General features: G+C 45.3%; 1 protein-coding gene across 4 annotated transcripts in view; it reads left to right on the top strand.

Annotated features, from left to right (window-relative positions):
* The first annotated feature begins 1,518 nt into the window (after window positions 1-1,518).
* Window positions 1,519-23,052, top strand: part of QTGAL (queuosine-tRNA galactosyltransferase) — an 88,819-nt gene continuing 67,285 nt past the window's right edge. For 2 of the 4 annotated variants that reach the window (XM_077755937.1, XM_077755930.1), the window contains exons 1-4: window positions 1,519-1,588; window positions 3,061-3,177; window positions 3,274-3,373; window positions 16,429-16,493. In XM_077755937.1, coding sequence (XP_077612063.1) covers window positions 3,145-3,177; window positions 3,274-3,373; window positions 16,429-16,493 — 198 coding nt within the window. In that variant the 5' untranslated portion in view covers window positions 1,519-1,588; window positions 3,061-3,144. Of the gene's footprint in view, window positions 1,589-3,060; window positions 3,178-3,273; window positions 3,374-16,428; window positions 16,494-23,052 lie in introns of those variants that run through there. The other 2 variants (XM_077755964.1, XM_077755947.1) reach the window with 1 other exon arrangement.

Below are 23,052 nucleotides of genomic sequence, written 5' to 3'. Positions count from 1 at the left end.
GGTCCACAGTTCTGGCAGGTCCAGCTGGAGAGTGTTGGGGTTCATCCTGCCGGGGCTGTGGGGGATGAATGACTGTTGTTGCAGCTTGAACTCACCCTCCCCTGACACACTGCAGGCAGACTCCTGAGTCTGGGGCCCAGCACCCAGGCCTCGCCACTTATTTGTCCCATACATCAGTATCCTGAGATGCTGTTGGGCAGTTTCTATATTTGAAGGCCCTGGAAATTGGCACCAAGTCTTCTGAATACAACCCATGTCCACCAATCCGTCTGAACAAACAGCAACTAATAAGAGAAAAATGTCAGCTGGGGAGCCAGAAGCTGTAGGAGCTTGGGATGCTTCCCCTCAGGTGCCCTGTGACTTTGTTCATCTTTTCAATCCACCCCAAGTCCTCCCTCTGTCCCTCTGGTGTGGAGAGGGGACAGTCCCCAGAGCCTGCTCTCTGTTGAGAATCTTCCCACCCATGACAGGGTTCATCTCAGGCCCTCCTCACCCAGCCTCAACCCTGCATTTCCGAAGTTTGCAAAGTTCTGAAGTTTCTGAATGTTTACAAAAAGCAGATTGTAACTAAATTTTTATTAGGGAAAGGCAGTGAAAAGTAAATTTCTGGCAGCAAGAGATACGCAGGAAGCAAGACAGGGCAAGCAAGCCCAGTTCTGATGCCATGTGGATGGAGTCGCAGGACACGCGTGTGGACCCCTATTCTTCTTCCCATTGCTTACTGACAGGTTGTGGCTCTGAAGCCTGCGGGTATTCTGGGAGCGACCAGGAGACTTTTTTTTTTAAGTAGGATTCACATCCAGCTGGAGCCCAGCGCAGAACTTGAACTCAGATCCTGAGACCAAGAGTCAGACACTGAACCTACTGAACCACCCAGGTGCCCCACTACTCTGAGACGTTCTATCAAATTATTTAAAATAACCTATTCCTAATATGCCACTGTAAAAAAGGTTGCATTTTTACCCATTTTACCTAAGAGTTTCAACCCATACAACAGGCTTTGCAAATACTCATACAGGTTAAGGAAAAACTACATTTAAAGTGATGCTTAAAAAAAATCTAAAGAATAATTTTGGCTTTGTTTTACTTGTTAGTTTGTGGAATGATCTGCATTTAATCTTAGTTTGGGGCATTGATAGCTATAAACTTGGTCATAAATTTACATGGTTGGGACCCGCGTGGGAGATGATCACCCTCATGTGAGTGAGTGCCGGCGCTGGCCCACTAGCTTCAGGCAGAACTCAGTGGGTCCTCACGGACCTGGCCCGCCCGGAGGGGCGCAGGCTTCCAGGGGTCACACCGCTGGAGGGACACCGCAACTCGGGGCTGAGCGGCGGGGTGAAGGTGTCGGGGGCTCTGCTGCACGGGCTGCAGGGAGACTCACGTGGGAAGGGTCTNGATGCCTTGTCACCTGCTTCCTTTCTTTAAAAAAAAGAAAAAAAAAGGTGATGTTAAAGGCCATCTGGTTTGGGTTTCAGGTTGTAACCAGCGGTACAGCGTGATTTCTCACAAACTCCACCTTCTCTACAAAGTATGTCTATAACATTTTATTTTCACCGAAGACTTCATGGCTGGTTAATTCCCGCAGGTGAGGGAGCAGGGCTNCCCCTCGCAGAAGCGTGCCTACGGAAATTTCACGGAAGTCCGCGTTGTTTTCTACCGTAGATCTTGAGAACATTAAAAATATTCGTTCTTTTTTTCTTTTCCATTGAAGAATAATGTTTCCATTGAAGAATAATGTTTCCTTTAAAAGTAAATATAGGGGCGCCTGGGTGGCCCCGTTGCTTCAGCCTCCGCCTTGGGCTCAGGGCAGATCCGGTTCGTGAGTCCAGCCCCGCGTCGGGCTCTGCGCGGACAGCTCGGAGCCTGGAGCCGGTTTCAGACCGTCTCCCTCTCTCTCTGCCACTGACGTGCTCGGTCTCACTCTCTCAAAATAATAAATGCTAAAAAAAAAAGAGTACATCAGTGAGTAAACTAGGTAACCACTCTTTTGAATAACAAATTCAGGAAGGGTTATCACTGTTGAATCAGATCCTCAGAGTAAAGAACTTGACTGAATTATGTTTTCAGTCTATGAGATTTTCAAAACCGTATTCAGATTTAGTATTTTTATAATCCTATCTATATTGTCTGTAGATGCTGAATACTCAAAATTGTGCGTATTTGTGCCCATGCGTGTGTGTATGTGTATGCATATGGACTGGGCACACACACCTGGATGACTAATGTTCTGTCTTCTTGTTTAGGAATTTGTCCACTCCTCATTAGGGTATAAACTCAAGGGTTAGGTTAGACTGTAATTTCTGTCTTTGGGTATTTCATATTGCTTAATGTGGTAATGTACAAAATTAAGACAATTCCTGTAATCAGTTGTTTTGTTGGCAGTCAGGTTTCCCTGGCTTTAATCCATACACCATAGAAATTTTTGTTTTGTTTGGGCTATAGGAGGGAAGGACAGCACCAAATTAGTCCTAAACTAAGTACAGCGAGGTAGATGGAGTTCACCCCCATTTTCCCAGTACTCTCTCCCATACTTCATTAAGGCATGTGTCCAAGGACTTAAAACGAGTTTCTTTGCTGGAATTTCTCTACCATGGTTCATGGAAAATGCTTATTCCACCAAGAAAAGGAACAGTAGAATATTTTCATGAGTGAATTAGAAGATACACAGATCCATGTTTCAACCGAAATGATGTTTCTGTTCAGTGATTGGAAAACACATGTATTTGCCATTGAACTGTGAAAAATTTTGATGGCTTTCATATTTTTGTTTCCTTTTCAAAAGCATCCTGAAGGCAAGTCAGGGAAATCTAAGACATAGTAAATCTTATGGAGCAAAGGAACATTAGAGCTCAGAGAGAAGGAACAGGCACCTCCTGTTTTGGTGGCGCATTCTTTGGAAGCCTCGTTCTCAGTTATTCTGCATGTCAGGCCTCGTCCTTTGGAAATGAGCATTGTGCTAATGCTCACTGGAAACAGGAAAGTAAATTGGAATGGAGGAAACTGCATTGTTAGGCCTCTCACACTTCTATTTGTTAACCCACTTCTTTTGAATTGCAGTCTATTATCCTCCCGGTCTACAATGCTGAACCATGGCTGGACGAGTGCTTGAAGTCTGTTTTGCAACAGGACTTTGAAGGCTCCATGGAGCTCTCGGTTTTTAATGATGCTAGTAAGGTATTTATGAACTTCCTGTTGGTGATTTAGCCCTAGCATGAGTCACATCTGTTTTGAGAGAAGTTTCCTGAACTGCCAATGTCCTTATGCTTTCAGGACAAGTCTATGACTATCATTGAGAAATGGAAAGTGAAGCTGGAAGATTCTGGTATCCTCGTGGTCATTGGGGGGCATGATTCTCCTTCACCCCGAGGAGGTTAGTGACCCTGTTTATTGTCCAACTGTAAGGAATGGTTTCTTATGATTTGTGTACTTAAACACTGTTAACCTTAAAAATAACACTGCCAGCTATTTTACCAGTGAAGGTGGGGTTATTTGGGAATAGCAAAGAATCCCAACTTGGGACAGGTAAGCCTCACCAGAACTGTAGGCAAGTCTGGAGAGTAAGGTGGGGAGGCTTTTATAGAGGAGGCGGTTGGGCGGGACTGTTGTAAACACAAAGTCCATTGGACTTAACTGGTTGCTAGGAGTATAGTGGCTTCTCATTGGCTGGAGTGTTGCTGGAGCAGCAGGAAACCTTTCTGTCGCTGGGTTTACCTCTTCTGTGATCGCTAGTGCTGGGCACAACAGCTCCCCCTGCCCGCCTCTTAACTCCACTCTACTAAGTAAAGTTTCATTTTATGAACTTTCATAATAGTTTCGTGTTCAAAGTCTGGTGAGAAGTATCCTAAAAAATGAAGTTTTTCACTTTTTTTTTTTTTTTTTGCAAAAGAGTGAAAACAGGGGCGGGGCAGAGAGAGAGCGCTGCAAGCAGGGGAGAAGCAGAGAGGGAGAGAGAGAGAGAGAAGAGAGAATCCCAGGCAGGCTCCATGCTCAGCACAGAGCCTGATACAGGGCTCGATCCCACCATCCTAGGATCATGACCTGAGCCAAAATGGAGTTGGTTTTTCGACCGACTGAGCCATCCAGGCACCCCTAGAGTTTATCACTGTTAAGAAACCAGTACACCTAAATCTCTTATTCTTCGGTAAAGATTTGTATGAGGCCACCATGCATACTTTACTTATTTAGCCTAACAAAAAACTGTTGGGTGTTTTTATTTCTAGTGTGATTGATCATACTATTGGCCACCTCTACTTCTTAAAATTCTTGTGACATTAGATTTATTTTTTTTTAATTTTTTTAATGTTTTATTTATTTCCAGGAGAGAGAGATACAGCGTGAGCAGGGGAGGGTCAGAGAGAGAGGGAGTCACAGACTGAAACAGGCTCCAGGCTCTGAGCTGTCAGCACAGAGCCCGACGCGGGGCTTGAACCCACGAACCGTGAGATCATGACCTAAGTGAAAGTCGGACACTCAACTGACTAAGCCACCCAGGCGTCCCTAATTTTTGTCTAATGTTTTTTTTAATCTTAGAGAACCGGCATTTGGTTTCATAGATTTTCTATATAGTTCTTTTCTCTGTTTGGTCTGTTCTATTTCTACTCTGATCTGTATTATGTTCTTTCTTCTGCTTACTTTGGATTTAATTTGTTCATTTTCTAATTCTTAAGGTGGAAGCTGAGGTCACTGATTTGAGACCTTTCTTCTTTTCTAATATAGGCATTTAGTAATAGAAATTCTTCTCTTACTATTGCTTTAGCAGAATTTTGATATGTTCTTTTCATTTTCATTCAGTTTTAAAACACCTTCTAATTTTCTTCTAATTTGACTCATGGCTTATTTAGAAGTATGTTAGTTTCCAAATAATTGAGGGATTTTCCAGATATCCTTTATTATTGATTTCTAATGAGAACACACTTTGACTTGAATCCTTTAAATTTAGTAAGATTTATTTTATGGCCCAGGATGTGGCCTATCTTGGCAAATGTTCCACGTGTACGTGAGAAGGTTGTGTAGCCAATTGGATGGAGTCCTCCATATATGTGAATCAGGTCACACTGAAGACAGTCTTGTTTAAATCTACTGTGTTCTTGCAGATTTGGGGTCCACTTGTTCTGTCTGTTATTGAGAGGGGGCACTGAAATCTCCAACTCTGTACATTTGTCTATTCCTCTCTAGTTTTGTCAGTTTGGGCTTCCAATATTTTGAAACTCTGTTAACATTTAGGGTTGTTATGAAGAATTTACCCTTCATGATTATGAAATAGCCCTCTCTATCTTGTTAATATTCTTTGCTCTGAAATCTACATTCATTGATATTAATTTAACTGCTCTGGCTTTATTTTGACTAGTGTTAATACAGGATATCTTTTCCATCTTTTTAAGTTTTTAAACCGTTTTTTGAAGGGTACCTCCTTTAAGCGGTACCCCTCCTTGTAGATTCTTGTAGACAGCAAATCCAGTCTGACAATCTTCGCCTTTTAACTGGGATGTTTGGATTAGTTACATTTAATGTGATTAATGATATCTTAGCTTTTTTTTTTTTTTTAATATTTTTTTTTATTTCTAGGAGAGAGAGAGACAGCGTGAGCAGGGGAGGGTCAGAGAGAGGGGTAGTCACAGACCGAAACAGGCTCCAGGCTCTGAGCTGGCAGTCAGCACAGACCCTGACGCGGGGCTCGAACCCATGAACCGTGAGATCATGACCTAAGCGAAAGTCGGACGCTTAACCGACTAAGCCACCAAGGCGCCCCTGATATCTTAGCTTTTAGTCCATCTTCTTGCTATTAGTTTTATATTAGTTGCTTCTGTTTTTTTCCCCTCCTTTTCCTCCTTTTCTGCCTTCTTTTGGGTTAATCAAATATTTTTATAACAAATTTATTCATATGCCACACAATTCACGCATCAAAGTATAGTTTCTAGTATAGGGTAGTTTCTAGTATATTTACAGATCTGTGCAGCCACCCCCACGGGCAGTTTTAGGACATTGTCATCACTTGAGATGATGACATAGGAACCTGGTGCCTTTCAGTCATCATCCTCCACACCCTGCTCCCCCCAGCCCTGCACCAACACTAATTTACCTTTTGTGTATAGATTTACCTATTGTGGAGATTTCTACATATATATTTTTTTTTTCTTTTTTTAAAAATATTTTTATTTATTTCTAGGAGAGAGAGAGAGACAGTGTGAGCAGGGGAGGGTCAGAGAGAGAGGGAGACACAGACTCTGAAATAGGCTCCAGGCTCTGAGCTGGCAGTCAGCACAGAGCCCGACGTGGGGCTTGAACCCACGAACCGCGAGATCATGACCTAAGCGAAAGTCGGACGCTTAACCGACTAAGCCACCCAGGCTCCCCTACATATATATTTGTAAGGGATGTTGGTGTATGATTTTATTTTCCTGTGATGTCTTTGGCTATGGTATCAGAGTGGAGCTAACCCCATAGAATGAGTTAAATAAGTGTTTCCTCTTTTTCTATTTTTTGGAAGAGTGTGGGGAGGATTGATGTTATTCTCTAAATGTTTGGTAGAATTCATCATTGAATCCATCTGGTCCAGAGCTTTTCTTTGTTGGAAAAGAAATTTGATTTCTGATGCAATCTACTTATTTGTTATAGGTCTGTCAGATTTTTCGATTTTGTGAGTTGGGTTTGGTAGTTTGAGTGTTTCTAGAAATTTGTCCCTTTCCTGTAGGTTGTTTAGTTGGTTGGCACACAGCTGTTTGTGGTATTCTCTTAGACCCTTTTTACATTTCTGTTAAGTCAGTAGTAAGGTACCCACTTTCATTTTGTATTTTAGTAATTTGCATTCTTGTATTGGTCCAGCTAAAGGCTTGCCAATTTTGTTGATCTTTTCAAAGAGCCAATGTTTGTTTTCACTGATTTTCTCTCTCACTCTCTTTTTTACTTTCAATTTCATTTATTTCTGGTCTGATCTTTATTATTTCCTTCCTCCACTAGTGTATGGTTAGTTTCTTAGCTTCTTAACATGTAAAATTAGGTTAGTGATTTGAGATCTCCTTTACATAGGTATCTATAGGTGCAAATTTCTCTCTGAGCGCTGCTTTTCTTGAGTCCCGTAAGTTTTGGTATGTTGTGTTTGCATTTCCACATATCTCTGGGGATATATCTCTACGAGTATCTAAGAGTATTCTAGGAATGTGTCTAAGGATATTCTATTGTTTTGGGATATAATGTTGTTCAAGTCTTCTGTTATCTTACTGATCATGTGTCTAGATGTTGTATCCATTATTGAAAGTGAGGTGTTGAAGTCTTCAACTGTTTGTCGCTTCTATTCTGTCAGTATTTGCTTCACTTATTTTAGGGCTCTCTTGTTAGGTGTGTATAGTTTTATAATTGTTATGTCTTCTTGATTGACCCTTTTATCAATATAGAATGTTCTTTTGTTTCTAATAACATTTTGACTTAGGACCTGGTGTCAGTATAAGCAACCACCCCTAGAAACTCTTTTGGTTTCTAGCTGAATGGAATATATTTTTCTATCCTTTCGCTTTTAACTCCTTTGTGCCTTTAGATCTAAGGTGAATCTCTTATAGACAGCATTTAAATGGATCAACTTAAGTTCAGGTCGTGATCACGTGGCTCACGAACAACAAACAAACAAACATAACATTCAAAAATAAATTAATGTTTTTAAAAAATAAATAAATGGGTTATGTTCTTTTTAAATCCATTCTTCCAGTCTTTGTCTTTTAAGTGGAGCATTTAATCTGTTTATATTTAAAGTAAATAGTAAAAAAAAGAAGGCCTATTACCATTCTGTTCTTTGTTATATGTGCATCTTACTTCTTTTTTGTTCCATACTCCTCTGTCAGTGCTTTCTTTTGTGCTTAATTGTTTATTTCTAGCATGCCATTTTGACTCCCTTCTCATTTCCCATTCTGTGTATTTGAAAGTTATTTTCTTAGTGCTTACTGTGTACATTACAATTAATGTAGTAAATTTATGCAATCTAGTTTTAATTAACATCAGCTTAAGCTTCAGTAGTGTTTAAAGCTCTGTGCCATGCAGTTCTGTACCTACTTTATGTTATTGTCACAGTTTACATCGATTCCGTGCACCCATTGATGTAGATTTATAATCATTGCTTGATGTGTTTGACTTTTAGATAAGAAAAGATTCAGAGTAAAAATAGAGCAATACTGGCTTTTATATTTACCTTTGTAGTAACCTTTATTAGTGTTTATCACTCCTGTGTGTGGTTTCAGATTACTGTCTGGTGCTGTTTTGTGACGTCTAGAAGGTTATCTGTTAGCATTTCTTGTGGGGCAGAAGCACTAGTGAAGAACCCCCTCTGCGCTTGTCAGATCTGGGAATATCTCAGTTTGTCCGTTTTTGGAGGGTGATTTTGCCAGATAAAGAACTTCTATATGTTAGAGGCCTCACAATACATTATTTACATATTGTGTTATATACATTATGTAAATATCATGCTTTTTATTTATTTATTTATTTTTTTTAATGTTTTTTATTTATTTCAAGGAGAGAGAGAGAGACAGCGTGAGCAGGGGAGGGCCAGAGAGAGAGGGAGTCACAGACTGAAACAGGCTCCAGGCTCTGAGCGGGCAGTCAGCACAGAGCCCGACACGGGGCTCGAACCCACGAACCGCGAGATCATGACCTAAGCGAAAGTCGGACGCTTAACCGACTAAGCCACCCAGGCGCCCCAATATCATGCTTTTTAAATCAGGTAAAGGAGGAAAGGAAAAGTATGTATTTATATTGTCTTTTATAATTAACAACTACCTTTTTGCTTTTTTTTTTTAATGGATATGAAGTACTCCCAGGAATCCCTTGGGGTTAATCTTTTTAGCCTGAAGAACTTCCTTTAGTATTATTTGTAAGGCAGGTGTCTTAATTTCTCCTTAATTTTTGAAAGATAGCTTTTCTGGAATAGGATTCTTGGTTAACAGCTTTTCTCTTTGAATGCTTTGACTATGTCACCCCACTGCCTTGCTCCATGACTGCCCTGAAAAGCCAGGTTAGCCTGACCCCAACAGCCTCTACCAGGTCCCTTTCACCGCAGCTTCCCACACTGTGTGGCAAATGGAGCAGGGGCGGGGGGACAGGAGCCCCTTCCCCACAAGCCAGGGCAAGGGCGTCAGGGGTCCCAGGATTCCTGGTGATACCACAGCCTAGATACTACCCCTGTCGCAGCTTTGGAGCTGGGGAGGGGGAAGGGAACCCTACTTCTCCACCATTGGGGATCCAGCCTCAGCAACAGGACCTGGGGAGCGTGATGTCCTGTGGCCCCCAGGGTTTCTGTATGGTAGCAAGGGGGAGGGGAGCCCTGGGTGTCTGTCTGGGTGAGGTTTCCTCCTTAGGGAGGGAGACGTGGAGCAGGTCTCAGTTCAAGTACCTCTTACTGAGTCTTAGTCATCTTCTTCAGTAAGTATTTCTTCAGTTCTCACTTCCAGAGATTGTGAATGGTGCTCGGTTCTTCGTGATGTTCACCAGCTTCTCTTTAAGTAATCCATGGGGCTCTGCATGCCCTCATGCCAGGAGCCAGACCCCAATCAAAAATCTTGGGTCTGTTTTATCTCCTTTTGGCCTAGTGGCTATAATTTAGTTTTGCTCTTTTAGGGGTTGATTTAGGGTTATAGTATACATCTTCAGTTTACCAAGATCAGCTTTTCAAATGCCCGTCTACAGCTTCATGTGTAACATAAGGACCTTACAACAGAATTCACACATTTCTCCTCTCCGCTCTTTATGCTCCCTTTGCCCTACACTTTACTTTTGTCTGTATCATAAACCCCACAGGACGCTGGTGTTAACTGTTAAGAGACATATGTAATAAGAAAGAGAATCACATCTTCACCCATATAGTTACTATTTCCACTGCTCTTCACTTCTTTGTCTAGATCCACATTCCCGTTTGCTGTCATTTCCCTTCTTCCCAAAAGACTACATTTCTTGTAGCGGCGGTCATCTGGCACTTGTGCGGGGCTGCTGGACCCTGTGATGGAGAACTCTCATCTCAAGATACGAGACCTTTCCTTCAGTCCTTGTGTGCTGCCCCCANGCCCCTCAGGTAACCATCCCCTGCGGCTCCCGCCCTCTTCCTCCGTCTCTTTCCCTGCTCCCTCCCTTCTTCTCATCTCCCTTTGTTCCTTCGTTCCTTCCCCTTTGCAGAGTGGATGGCGGGAAGGGCAGCGAAGGCCTGAGGTGGCTGCTCTTGTACATTAGTGGCAACAGCCTCTCCTCACCCGGTGGTGCGTCCTGAAGCTGCTGTTCTTTGGCTTCACCGGGATGGGGGAGGGGCAGCTCACCGCACAGCCGGCTTCACCGGGGCAAGGCCCCAGGAGGTCTTCCCACCCGAGTCCCTGGACTGGTGTTTGTGTTTCCTGCCACGCCAGGGACGGCCTCCTTCTGTCGCCTGTGGAGGAGCCTTACAGTTTCCTTTTGTTTCTAAGGCACTTCTAGTGCTGGGATTGGGTGGTGGGGCAGCCGGCCAGTTTGTTGGTGCGCGATCGTATCCAGCTTAGTTTCTCACAGTGTCTCTGATTTTCCATTTAGGCGCTCTGATCTTGAATAAATATTATTCTTTCATTTCGTTTTTCTAATTTATACTTTACTGTTCGTATGTTTCTCTTGGGATAAGAAGTCAGGATGAACAATGTGCAGCCACCTTACTGAACCCTTGTATTGTTCCTGACTTAGTGGGAATATTCCCAGTGTTTCAGTGTTAAGTATCATATTTGCTGTTGCTTTCTGACAGATACCTTTCTGAAGTTAACTTGTGATTCCTAACTTAATAAGCCTTCAGAAAATGAGGGATCAGAATAGAATTTTATTAAATGTCTTTCAGGTATCTGTTAAGGTGATTGCTTTTTTCTCCTCCTAACATATTTATTACAATATGTTAGTATTTCTCGTTATAATGAACAATACAGAACAAACCAGCAGTGACATGATCCTGTTTTTATGCAATATAGTTGTTCAGACTTCTATAGGAGTTTTGCATCTGTAGACATATGGAAAATTGGTCTGTGGCTTTTTGGTGCTTGTTTGGTGACTGGCTTAGGGATAAGGGCAGAAGGTCTTGGACTTGCTGACAGAGCATTTGTGTACACACACGCAGTGATTGTGTACAGTGCAACAGCCTTTGTCTCAACCTCCAGTATGAACGAGCCCTCCAGCCTGAATGTACATGACAGAAAAAAAGCATTTATTCATTCTCACAAATGTCTGCTTTTTGAGGAATAACACATTTTTGGGAATACTAGCATGTGGCAAAAAGGAATTCAGGCATTCAGAAAGGTCTACAGTGAAACACAGAAGTTCCACACCCTGGAAGCAGTCAGTGTTTTTTTGGTTCTTACTTGATTTGTTTGACTCACACTGTGTGGGTCAGTGCTCACCGTGAAAGAGGAAATATTTAGCTGCTGAAGCACTCCTCACCACACTTCCTGTTTTCCTCCCTCAGGGATTTTGTTTATTATCATATAGTCATGTGGTCAGGGTGTGTAATCTTCACATTCTGTTCTATAACGTTTTATTTTACATGCTTTAATAATAAATGAGTTATGCTTACATCAACTTAAACCTTGTAAAGACAGTGCTTGTAGTATAACAGGTGAGTGACCATAATTAACTGCAGACCATGTGCTGGCGCAGACTCAGAACTGGGCTCCTCTGCGGCCGACTCCGTGGCGGGCCCTAAGGGCTCCCAAGTGTTGGGGTCTGTGGAGCCCATAAAAACATTCTGCATTGTTCTCTTCCACTTTCTACACATGCCATTGTTTGGTTTCCTTCCTTCTCTTTTTCTTTTCTTTTATTTAATTTTTGTCTTACATGTGTTATTTAGTGTTGCTAGAGTACTCCTTACAGTAAATTTTCTGAATCTGGTGTATAAATGTTAAAATGTTTAGAGTTTTTACATGTCTGAAAATGTCTTCATTTCGTACTTAGGCTCAGTTGACAATTTGGCTGGGTATAGAACTCTACATACAAAATAAATTCTCTTAGAATTTTGAAGGATTGCCTCATTATCTTCTGGTGTTACCTGGTTTTGATAAGAAATCTTAAGGCAGTCTGACTCTTTAAAGGTATCTTTTCTGAAAGTTTTTAAGATTTTTCTCTTTATGTTTTGAGTTTGAAATTTATAACACTGGGTCAAAGTATCGTTGCTTTTCATTCACCCTCTGTTTTTATACTGAATGATTAGCTTTACATTCTTAGCTTTAATTGTAATATATTGGGCTTCCTTTAGCTTCACCTTAAACTTTTTATGGAAGACTTGCAAACAGCATGTCTGCATATACTGCTGGGTTGGAGAAGGAGCTCCCTCACAAACAGCATCCCATACTCTACTTAGGAGAGCAGGAAAGTGTAAACATTTTTTATTTTTTATTTTTTATGTTTTATTTATTTCTAGGAGAGAGAGAGAGACAGCGTGAGCAGGGGAGGGTCAGAGAGAGAGGGAGTGACAGACTCTGAAACAGGCTCCAGGCTCTGAGCTGGCAGTCAGCACAGAGCCCGACGTGGGTCTCGAACCCACAAACAGCGAGATCATGACCTAAGCGAAAGTCGGACGTTTAACCGACTAAGCCACCCAGGCGCCCCAAGTGTAAACATATTTTAGAAAAAATTTAAAACCAGAAATGGTCATTAAAACTGGTCACTTAAAAGAAAGCTTTCTCTCCTGCTATTTTATAAAATTCATATTGAAAGACCAGTCTTTGGCATTGCCTCTTGGTGGCCCAGCCCTCTGGGGCAGAGAACTGGGCAGGAGGCAGCCATTTAGGCCACCCACCTTCACCTCTCTGTGCCTCAGTTTCCTTCACAGGCAGCAGGTGCGTGTGCCCATTGTTGAGAAGGCGTAGGCGCTAGAGAAGTCTCAGTAGCTGCCCCGTTCTGATCTTCCCCATGATCCCATGTGTCCAGAAGATGTTCTGTTTTTTTTTTCTTGCCTCATTATTTCTTACTCGCATTGTCTTTAGTTTGTTTGAGATAGAAAACTTTAAAAATATCAGTTACTGTGGAACATCTATTTCAACTTGCATCTGAATATGTGTAAACAAATTGTGGATTTTGAAACTAGTTTGAACATCCTTTTAAAATATTCTTTAATTAAGATGTTTTGTATCTTCCATAGTTGATAAAATAAGTTAAAAGCATTTTGGTGACTGGTGTGATTGCTTTTCTAATCTCCATTTTAAAAACAAGTTTTATTTTTCATAAAATACATTTATAGATTAGACATAACTTGAGTAATGTCACATTTGCATGTATTTTGTCAATTTAAAAAAATCGGTTATAATAATGTGAAGAAATGGAGCCAGTCTGCCGTCATTTTGAAGATGGGCAAGGCAGATTCATGGGAGACCCCATATTATACAGGTATGGAATAGAGTTAGTTTGATTAGATCTGAAAGGGTAGATTTTCCTATAATGATATTTTCTTAAATAGGAAAAGTTATATTGACTATTGGGTAACGTAAATCCAAGGTGTTTCTTTTTTCAAGAGTGCTAAATTACTTAAATTGGATTAAGATTCATTCGTTATTATTTCATATCATAACAGGGCAAAACATTCTTAACAATGTGGTCACTTGCTCAAATGCAAATACAGCACAGATCCGCCTCCCCAGGGGTGAGGACACAGTCCCGCCAAGGCTGCGTTTTTCCCTGCTGTGACCATGACAACCAGCTGCGTCCCTTTGTGACGGCCCACCTCCCCCCAACCCCCAACATCAAGCGCTGGCACAAACATCTGACTTTCTTCAAGGCAGTAACATTAAAGCAAATTCCTCGTCTTTGCCAAACATAGGACTCATCGTGAGGAACTTCCAGCTTCCCTTCGGGAGGCGGTTTCCTTCATTATTCAGTTCTGGGGTTTGATCTGTCCCCCTTCTGAAACCTGACTCTACTAGGCAGCTTTTTAAACAGAACTCCTGCTGATGTAAATGTGATTGTGGACTGTCTCTTCCCATTTTCATCTTCTCCCTACGGCTCTTGGGTTTTGGCCCCGTGAGGCCTCGCCCTGGGTTTGCTGTGCTTGGCGGTGATGGTAGCTCTTGCTGCCGCTGCTGGTGCGGCCATGTGTCCATCTCCAGGGGGCTCCCCTTGTGCCCTTCCTTCTCTGCTTATGACACCGGAGGCTCTAACTGGTTGGGGTGGCGAAGCTCAAGGATTAATGCTGAGATTGAGCTGCCGCCTCGTGTGGAAACTGCCTGAACCGGGAAACTGGTGCCGGGAGACTGGTGCTCAGGTTTGCTCAAAGCCGCCTACTGGGGCAGCTGCCTTGTCCCCCACCTCAGAGAGGCGCTGTCCTTTGCACAGAAAATCAGGAGTTCAGCTGTGGCCTGTGGCAGGTGCACTGCTGTGTCCCTGGCGCCGAGGAGCCTGGTCGGGCCACCTGAGCTCGATTACTGGGGGGACTTACGGTTTTACCTCTGCGCACATCTGTTTCACTTTGTGTGACTTTTCTCTGTGGCACCAAGTCTGTAACTGGCTGGTTAACTCGACTCAGGTGCTGGCAGCCTCTTGTCCATAGAGGGTGTATCTTGTGCCCCTGAGATCCCCTCAGCCCCTCTGAATCCCTCCTGGAGCCGGCCCTGCCCTCCGTCCAGGCTCAGCTGTCTCAGCGTCAGTTCGCGGCCACTCCTCATTCAGAAAGCCTGCTGGCCAGGCCTGCCTGCACCCCTGCCGCCCCGTGCCCCCCACACTGAGGGCCACGCTGTGGCCTCTGCTCTTTCTCCGGCTGCTACCTCAGCACCGCTCGGGGCCACACAGCCACACGTCATCAGTTAGCTTTTTCCAACTCAGTTGTAAGTTGTAATCTCTTTGAAGCCAAAAATTTTTTTTGTTTTGTTTTGNCTCTCTCTCCCCAACTGTTTCCCCTTCTTCTCCCCCATGGTCCTCTGTTAAGTTCCTCCTAATGCTCCTATACGTGCAAACATATGGTATTTGCCCTTCTCTGCCTGACTTATTTCACTCAGCGTAACACCCTCAAGGTCCATCCATGTTGCTACACATGGCCAGATTTCATTCTTTCTCATCGCCATGTAGGATTCCATTGTATAGATAAACAACATCTTCTTGATCCATTCCTCAGTTGATGGACACTTAGGCTCTTTCCATGGTTTGAAGCCAAAAACTTTTTAAAACATTTATTGAAATATAACACCCGGGGCACCTGGGTGGCTCAGTTGGTTAAGCATCCGTCTTCAGCTCAGGTTCTGACCTCACAGTTTGTGGGTTGGAGCCCCATGTCAAACTCTGTGCTGACAGCATGGAGCCTGCTTGGATTCTCTCCCTGTGTCCCTACTGACCCCCTCCTCAAAAATAAAATAAACATTTAAAATTAAAAAAAAGAGGAAGCACCTAGGTGGCTCAGTTAGTTAAGCATCTGTCTTCAGCTCATGTCCTGATGCTGTGGTCTGTGAGTTCAAGCCCCGTATCAGGCTCTGTACCGACAGCTCAGAGCCTGGGTCCTGCTTCAGATTCTGTGTCTCCCTCCCTCTCGCTCCCCTACTCATGTTCTCTCTCTCTCTCTCTTTCTCTATCTCTCTCTCTGTTTCTCTCAAAAATACACTTTAAAAAAACCCACATACCATCCATCCATAAAAGTGCACTTATCATGATTGTCCAGTTCAGTTAATTTTCACAAACTGAATACTCCATGTACCTGACATCCCGAGGAGGAGCCAGCATCGCCCATCCTCAGAGACCCCTCTGTCCCTCTGGTGCTGCCCTCTTCCCAAGGTGACCACCTGATTCTGGATGAATCGGCTGTCTTTGTGCGCCGTGGGAACATCACCCGCGTACACGTGCAGCCCAGGGATGTCCGTTCTCATCGCAGTGTGCTCTCAGCTTCTCCATTCTACGTCAGGGATATGAGGACAGTCACACCTTGTGAATGTGGGTGTGCACCTCGCAGGGGAGCCCCTGGGTGTGTGCGTGTACAGATGTAGTCAATGCTGGCAGTGTCTGGAGCTACCGCTGAGAAATGCATTCCATTAACTGCTCATAGTTTCCACCTTAGTGAGGACTTACCAGCCGGCCACATGCGTGTCACACCCCTTCACATCCATGCAAGCGGTTCCATTCAGTGACATTTTGATTTTCTTTTTTTTAATATCCCCCAGGGCTTAGCTTTGTGCTACACTCAGTGAATGGTTACTGAATTTGCTTCCTCTGGCGAGCAAACCCCCTTAATACACTGGTTCTGGGTGGGCTCTTCGCATCCCAACGTTACACTTACTGTGTCTCCATCCCTAAAGATGGGGCACTGTTTTCCCTTCCCTTCCCTCTCACTCTGTCTAAAGCCGACTTGGATTTTACCTGCTGGTGTACCGTGTTCTGAGCTTCCTAGTAGTGTGTGTTACCTAAGTTCTAGGAAAGAGAGGACCATCAGAAAATGAAGTATAAAAGACCTTTTCTTCTTCTTTTTTAAAACAGTCGGATATTCTAAAAATCAAGCAATAGCACAGAGCTCGGGGTCTTATCTTTGCTTTTTGGATTCGGTAAGTAACTCTTTGTTTTATTTAAAATGTGTGTATGTGTAATGGTTGAATCATTAAATGACCTTACGTTTTAGTGTGGTTCTTGAAAATCATTATTCTTTTTAAANACCGTGAGGTCATGACCTAAGCCGAAGTCAGACGCTCAACCGACTGAGCCACCCAGGCGCCCCGAAAATCATTATTCTAATATATAATGGTCAGACTTAAAAGTTAAGGTTCCTGGGCTCTTGCTGTTAAATGCCATAGCACTTAATAAGTTAATTAATTTTTGATAAATATGATTACATAAAAATACAGACTTGCACAGCAGAGAATCACGTAAATTAAACAGAAGATAAGTTGGGACGATGTGGAGAAACGTGCACTTACAGGATGAGCAGCCTTAGGGAAACACAAGTCACACAAGTTATAAGGAAGAAAGATTCATTGGGAAGGATGGGAGCAGGCAGACTGCAGCTGAACTCTTACACACCTGTCACTTGTGACCAAGGAAATGCAAGTGACATTCATGAGATACGAGCTTTAAAAACCAAGTTAACAGGGTTTTCTGAGTGCATATACTCAGCATTCACAAAGTGTGAATTGGGGATGTCGGCAGCATAGTTCTGCATTTTGTATCAAGAACTTAGAAAGTGCTCCTGCCTTGGGTGCCTCAGCCATGTAAGTGTCTGACTTTGGCTCAAGTCATGATCTCGCAATTCGTAGGTTCAAGCCCTGCATCGGGCTCTATGCTGACAGCTCAGGGCCTGGAGCTGCTTCAGATTCTGTGTCTCCCTCTCTCTCTAACCCTCCCCTGTTCACGCTGTCTCTCTCTCTCAGAAATATATAAAAAACATTAAAAAAAAAAAAAAAAGAAGTGGGATCTTATGCTCTCAGCTCCCAGCACTAGGGTGCCCCTGAGAGCCCCCTGTTTGGTCTGCTCCCCCAGCAGATCTAGGGGCAGCCGCTTCTCTGCTTCCCAGGTCTTCTGAGATACATTCATGGTTTTGTGTTTGTTTGTTGCTCTCTGCTCCCTGGGAGGCTGTGCGGAGCCATCCCAGGCCAAGGCATCAGGCGTGTGCTCCTGGGGCCTGGCCCTTCTGTCCACGCGTGGGTGGCCTCTGCTGGGTCCCAGGGCAGGCCTGTGTTCCAGGTGTCCTCAGTTTCTGGTCATTTCTCTCCCAGCCTCCCCCTTTCCTCAGTCCTCCTCACAGATCAAGGGACTGGTGCACATGCAGCAAGTTCCTGGAGCATGGAGTTCGGCCAGGGGACTGCTGGCTGCTCCTCGAGACCCTGCATGACCGTGGCCTTTTGCTGCTCTCTGGGTGGCCAGCGGGTTCAGTGGAGGTGTTGGTGGTGCTGGCAGGGACGGGGGGCACAGCTCAGACCCTGGACCCGCGCCCTTGAGCGTGCTGAATCTGCTCACCCAGCTGCTGGGAGCACTCAGGTCATGCTCTGGTGGTCAGAGGGCAACGTGGGGCCTTGCCTACCTCACCCAGGGTGGGGACCCATGTCAAGGGCGAGAAGCTTCTGTCAGGCCTGGCTCTGGTCTTCCATCAGTGCACTTAGATTCATCAGAGTGGTCTCATTTCACAGGGTCACTCCCTGGGCTGTCCCCACCCCTTCCCTCCACACAGGTAGCCCCACCTGTACCCATTGAGCAGACATTTACAGCGAAAGGGTTCTGTCGTCCCGTGAAAGCTCCCTGTCTCAGAGATGTGAGGAGGGTGGCCGAGGGGGCTCCTGTGCCCACGCCCACCCCTCATCTAGGGCCTGTCGCATTCCGCCGGCCTTTCTCCGTGGTCCTGCTGCTGTTCAGGAAGACAGCACACCTCCTCCAGCAGGGCCCTGTGCTTAACGTTAGAAACTGGGAGGGTGGCCATCACTGAGTTGGCTACAGCAGGATTGGTGTGCAGAATAGTCCCTCCAAAACACAGTACCACGTGCCCTTGGGGATCTTTGAATCGGTCTTTTCTGAATGAGTTTCCTAAGGAAGAGAGAAGTGTTTGGACACCCGCCTTGGTGCTGTCAGGGTGCCCGCAAGGCGTGGGGCTGTGTGGGCGGCGAGCAGCCCTGCTGGAGCGCCCCCAGACCACCTGCCCAGGGCGCACACTAGGGCCTCCGCACACGGAGACCACGTGGGCCTCAGAGCCTCATTCCCCAGAAGCTGGAGGGCTGCTTTGCCTCTGACACATCAGGGGCACCGTGTCAGGCAGCCCCAGGGTCTGGCATGTACAGCCTGGCTGTTCTCTAGCAGAGAGGAAGGTCCTGTTAGTGACTCATCTGTGAGTGACAGAAAGTGATTTGAACCACTTTTGTCATGAAGCATTTTGTCCAGACTGCTAGGAAGTAGCAGTGCTGACTGATTTAGATGCTCGCGGTTCATGTTTCTGTTTCCCTCTAGTTCTGTCCTGGGCATTGGGAGGGTGGAAGGTGGAAGCCGAAGGAAGGGGACTGAGTGCCCACAGGGCTGGGACCGGAGACCTGGTTCCACTCTGGAGGCTTCTGAGAGCAAAGCATTTGAGCACAGGTGTGGCTGTCACTGAGAGGCCACTGGGTGGTGGTGTTTCGCCCTATTTAGAGCAGCGTACCGGCCAGTAACTTGTTACACACACATGTTGCCAGCAGGTAAGACGGATTGTTTTTAATCGTCTCTGCACCATGTGCCCACCGATTTTTATGTCTGACTTACGGGATCATTGAGAAAATAGTGTTGCTGTCTGCTGCGTAGAGTGTGCTGCAACTTTAGAAGAGGGTTGCGCAATAGCAGGGCTCAGGTCGCAGACGCTTGCTTTTCCAACTGAGTGTCAGCTAGAAATTTTGGCTCCACAGGCAAGCGGGAGTGGGCGGGGTGGTGAGCTGCTCATGCCTGAAGGAAGCAGGAGAGGAGCAGGGGAGAGAGGTGCGGGGCCTCCGCCAGAGGCCTCTGAGTCATTTCTGGTCTCACCGATACTGGCGCGCACGGTTTCGTGTGATACGTCCAGAGTTGAGGCGAGCATCAGCGGTTTGCAAATCAAAAGAACTTTTGCCATTTTATAAAGCCATACTTTTCATTCTGTCTTCAACAGTGTATCCTGTAAATACACACTCCCCTCCATTAAAATAAACAATTGACAGAAAACTCAAAGTTCTGTTTAGAAATTGTTTTACAGACTTTATCAGCCCGTGTGAGTGTTGATGCCTTTGTGGTACTTGGCCTTTGGGGGTACTTGCTAGGGCATGGCTGCAGCCCCCGTTGTGCTGCCTGCGTGAGGGCCGCACTGGGGGGCGGTCAGGGTCCCTGCCTCCCGCCCCCTCCCGCCCCTCCTTCTCCAGACACACCACAGCCTCTCCTTTCTGGGCTTCCTCTCCTCCTCTTTCCTGAGAAGTAAATTATGGGCTCTGTTTTAGACCCAAGACCGGGAGGGCATTAGCCAGGTCAGGAGCAGGGCCATGTGCTCTTAGTGGTGACTGTTCCCAAAAAGGCTCGAGTGGATCACTGAGAAGCAGGTGATGCCCATCTTCTGGTTTGATGGGCAGCTGCAAATCAGTGCTGATCTGGGCAGGGGAGGCGGGGTGCGCCTACTTGTGTTCTTGGAAGAAAGAGAGAATCCTTCTCAACACTCACGGAAGACTTCTCTGGACCAGAATACAGTGGAGAAAAGGGCTGTGTGAGCCCCAGAAGTCTCCGCACGTGGCTGCTCACACTGCTTCACGGGAGCCGTGCTCAGCTGTTTTTGTTGGCTCTGGGCGTCTGTGCTTGGCAGGCTCCAGCTCTCACCAAGTGCCACTAACCATGATTTCTTTAGAGAGACTAATGCCCCAGACAGCAGTGAGCTTTTGAAATATTTTCTGTTTGTGTAGTGTGTTTTCGTTTTGAGGCTTAGGAAAGGGGAATGACCTGGGTGTTTGCTCAGCTGCTCCCTCGAGCACTGGTCCTGAAACCCCGCTGGCCAGGGAGAGAGCTTGCTGCAGACGTGGATTGGGACGGCAGCGGATGGACAGACCCCAGACCCTGCGGGCAGACAGAGTCACGGGCTTCCAAGCCGTTCCTTCCACACCCAGCCAGCCCTGGTGGCCTCCACCCAACAAGGAGAAGGTGGTACCCTCCTGTCCCACCTCCAATGGCAGTGACTTCTGGTCACCTCCCTGCCCTCTCTGTCCCTCTGTGCCATGTACAGTGTGCTAGTGCCTACAGTCATGCTGGACCTGGCAGACTAGAGGGGCCACTGGGCCCGAGCTGGCAGGGGTGCATGTGGGGACCCTGCCCTGGAGTCTTGCTGGCTCAGGAACAGTGGGGCAGGAAGTGCCAGGCCAGGGGCGTCTGCTCTGGGCTGTGCGAGCCCTGGGCAGTGCCCCATCCTGCCCCTGCAGCCCTGACTCCCCTGTGCCTCTCCTCCCTCCTGCTGAATCTCTTGCTCATCTGAGGAATTCTTTCTTTCTCAGTTAAAGGGATTTCCTTTCTCAGAGGAGCAGGGAGCCAGGGCGGGGGCACTGGCCACATAGCCTAGGTTCTGTCAGTGGAGGAGGCCACACAACTTGAACATGTGTGTATTTAGTGAATTTGCATGTGTCACCCGTAATGTCTCTTATGTGTGCTCCTGCTACAGTTATGGCTGTAGGAAAGGTGTGTATGCACACGGCCGGGGACTGGAAACTTAGAACAGGAAAAGCTGCGCGTTTGGGAGATGGTGGTGCTATGTAACATTTCTGGTGTCGTCATGGCTCCTGTGCAGGAACCCAGAACTATGATGATGTTTATTTTTTTTTTATTTTATTTTTTTAATTTTTTTATTTATTTCTAGGAGAGAGAGAGAGACAGTGTGAGCAGGGGAAGGCCAGAGAGAGAGGGGGAGACACAGACTCTGAAATTGGCTCCAGGCTCTGAGCTGGCAGTCAGCACAGAGCCTGACGCGGGGCTCGAACTCACGAACCGCGAGATCATGACCTAAGCGAAAGTCGGACACCCAACCGACTAAGCCACCCAGGCGCCCCAATGATGATGTTTTTAAAAAGCATCAGCTTAAACTTTCTTCCTGAGTAGTGGGTATGATTTATTAGAGATATATTTAAAAATCAACCTGACTGGGTTATTTCTCCCACATAATAAGATATGCCCATTTAAAGTGCACATTCAGTGGTTCTGACAAACGTACGCACCCACGTAAGAACCGCCTCAGTCCAGGCTACCATTTCCTCATGTCGCTTCATACTCGTGCGTGGCTCCTGAAAGCAGCTACCAACGGGATTTCTTAGATTAGCAATGTAATTACGGAGCCATCCATTGTTTCCACACATGAGGGGTTTGTCCTGTTCCAGTACTTCATAGAAATGCAGTTGTACAGAATGTGCTTTTGTGGTTGGCCATTTTTGCTCAGCACACTCTCTGAGATTTATTTGTGTGGTTGCTGGTATCAGTGAGTGAGGCTTTGTTGCTGCCAAGCCATGTGTTCCAGGACACGCCTCCTATAGGTGCCCATCAGTGGACAGTGTTTGCCTACCTTGGGTTACAGACACCATGGAAATTCGTGCAGGTCTTAGCATGGACATGCACTTCATTTCTCCTGGTCAGTGTCTAGGGACAGAGCTAGTGGGTGATGTAAACACACACGTTTGCCTTTGTAAGAAACTTTAAAACTGTTTTCCGAAAAGATGAACCATTTTAGAGGCCCAGCAATTTAACAAGCTCCAGTTGTCCCAACTTCTTACCAACACTCGGAGTTGTCTGTCTTTGTGATTTAAGCCCCGTGGCAAGCCTGTGGGACTGTCTCCTTGTCATTTTAGGTTGCATATCCCTGGTGACTAAATGTGCTGTGTCTTCATGTGGGTGCTGACTGATCACACATGTCTCTTCCTGTGTCAAGTGTCTTTCAAGTCTTTCAACTCTTTTATTAAGTTGTTTGTCTTGGTTTTGAGTTTTAAGATACAGATTCTTTCTCCAGTATGTGGCTTGCTTTTGTTTTCATTTCTGAAAAGTGTTTTAATGAACAGTAGTTGTTCATTGTGTTTAAGTCCATTTTATCAGTTTTTCCTGTCAAGATTTGTGTTTTTGTGTCCCTTCTAAGAAAATAAGAAATCTTTGTCTACCCCAACACTTTCTCCCTGTTTTTCCCTAGAGGTTTTATGTTTTATGGTTTTGTCTTTTACATGTAAGTGTGTTACCTGTTTTGGATTAATCTGAGTGTGGTGTCAAGGAGGGATTGCGATGATAGTCTCCTCTCCCTCTCCTAACTCAGTCCCAGCATCTGAGCTTGGCATCTCTGTTGAAAGTCGGGTGGCAGACACAGCACAGGCTGCGTGTCTCTGTGCTCATGCTGCTTTCACACTGCCTTCGTTCCCGCGGCAGTAATGAAGCCACAGCATAGTCATGATGAAAAAAATTAGGTATGGTTAGATCCTCCACCTGTGTTCTTCCTTTTCAAAATTGTTGTTTGTTTGTTTGTTTCTTTGTTTTTAGGTCTTTTGAATTTCTGCAAACATTTAGAATCCACTGTCAAATCTGCTTGGACTGTTACTGGAATTGCATTGAATTTGTAGATCCGTTTTGGGGTCTTATCAATACTGAATGTTCTAATCCATAAACATGGTACATCTCTCCATT

Source organism: Crocuta crocuta, unplaced genomic scaffold (assembly GCF_008692635.1).
Source record: "Crocuta crocuta isolate KB4526 unplaced genomic scaffold, BGI_CrCroc_1.0 scaffold50, whole genome shotgun sequence".
NCBI classification, from domain to species: Eukaryota; Metazoa; Chordata; class Mammalia; order Carnivora; family Hyaenidae; genus Crocuta; species Crocuta crocuta.
Note: the sequence above shows the minus strand (reverse complement) of the source record. Positions and strands in the feature narration are given on the sequence as shown.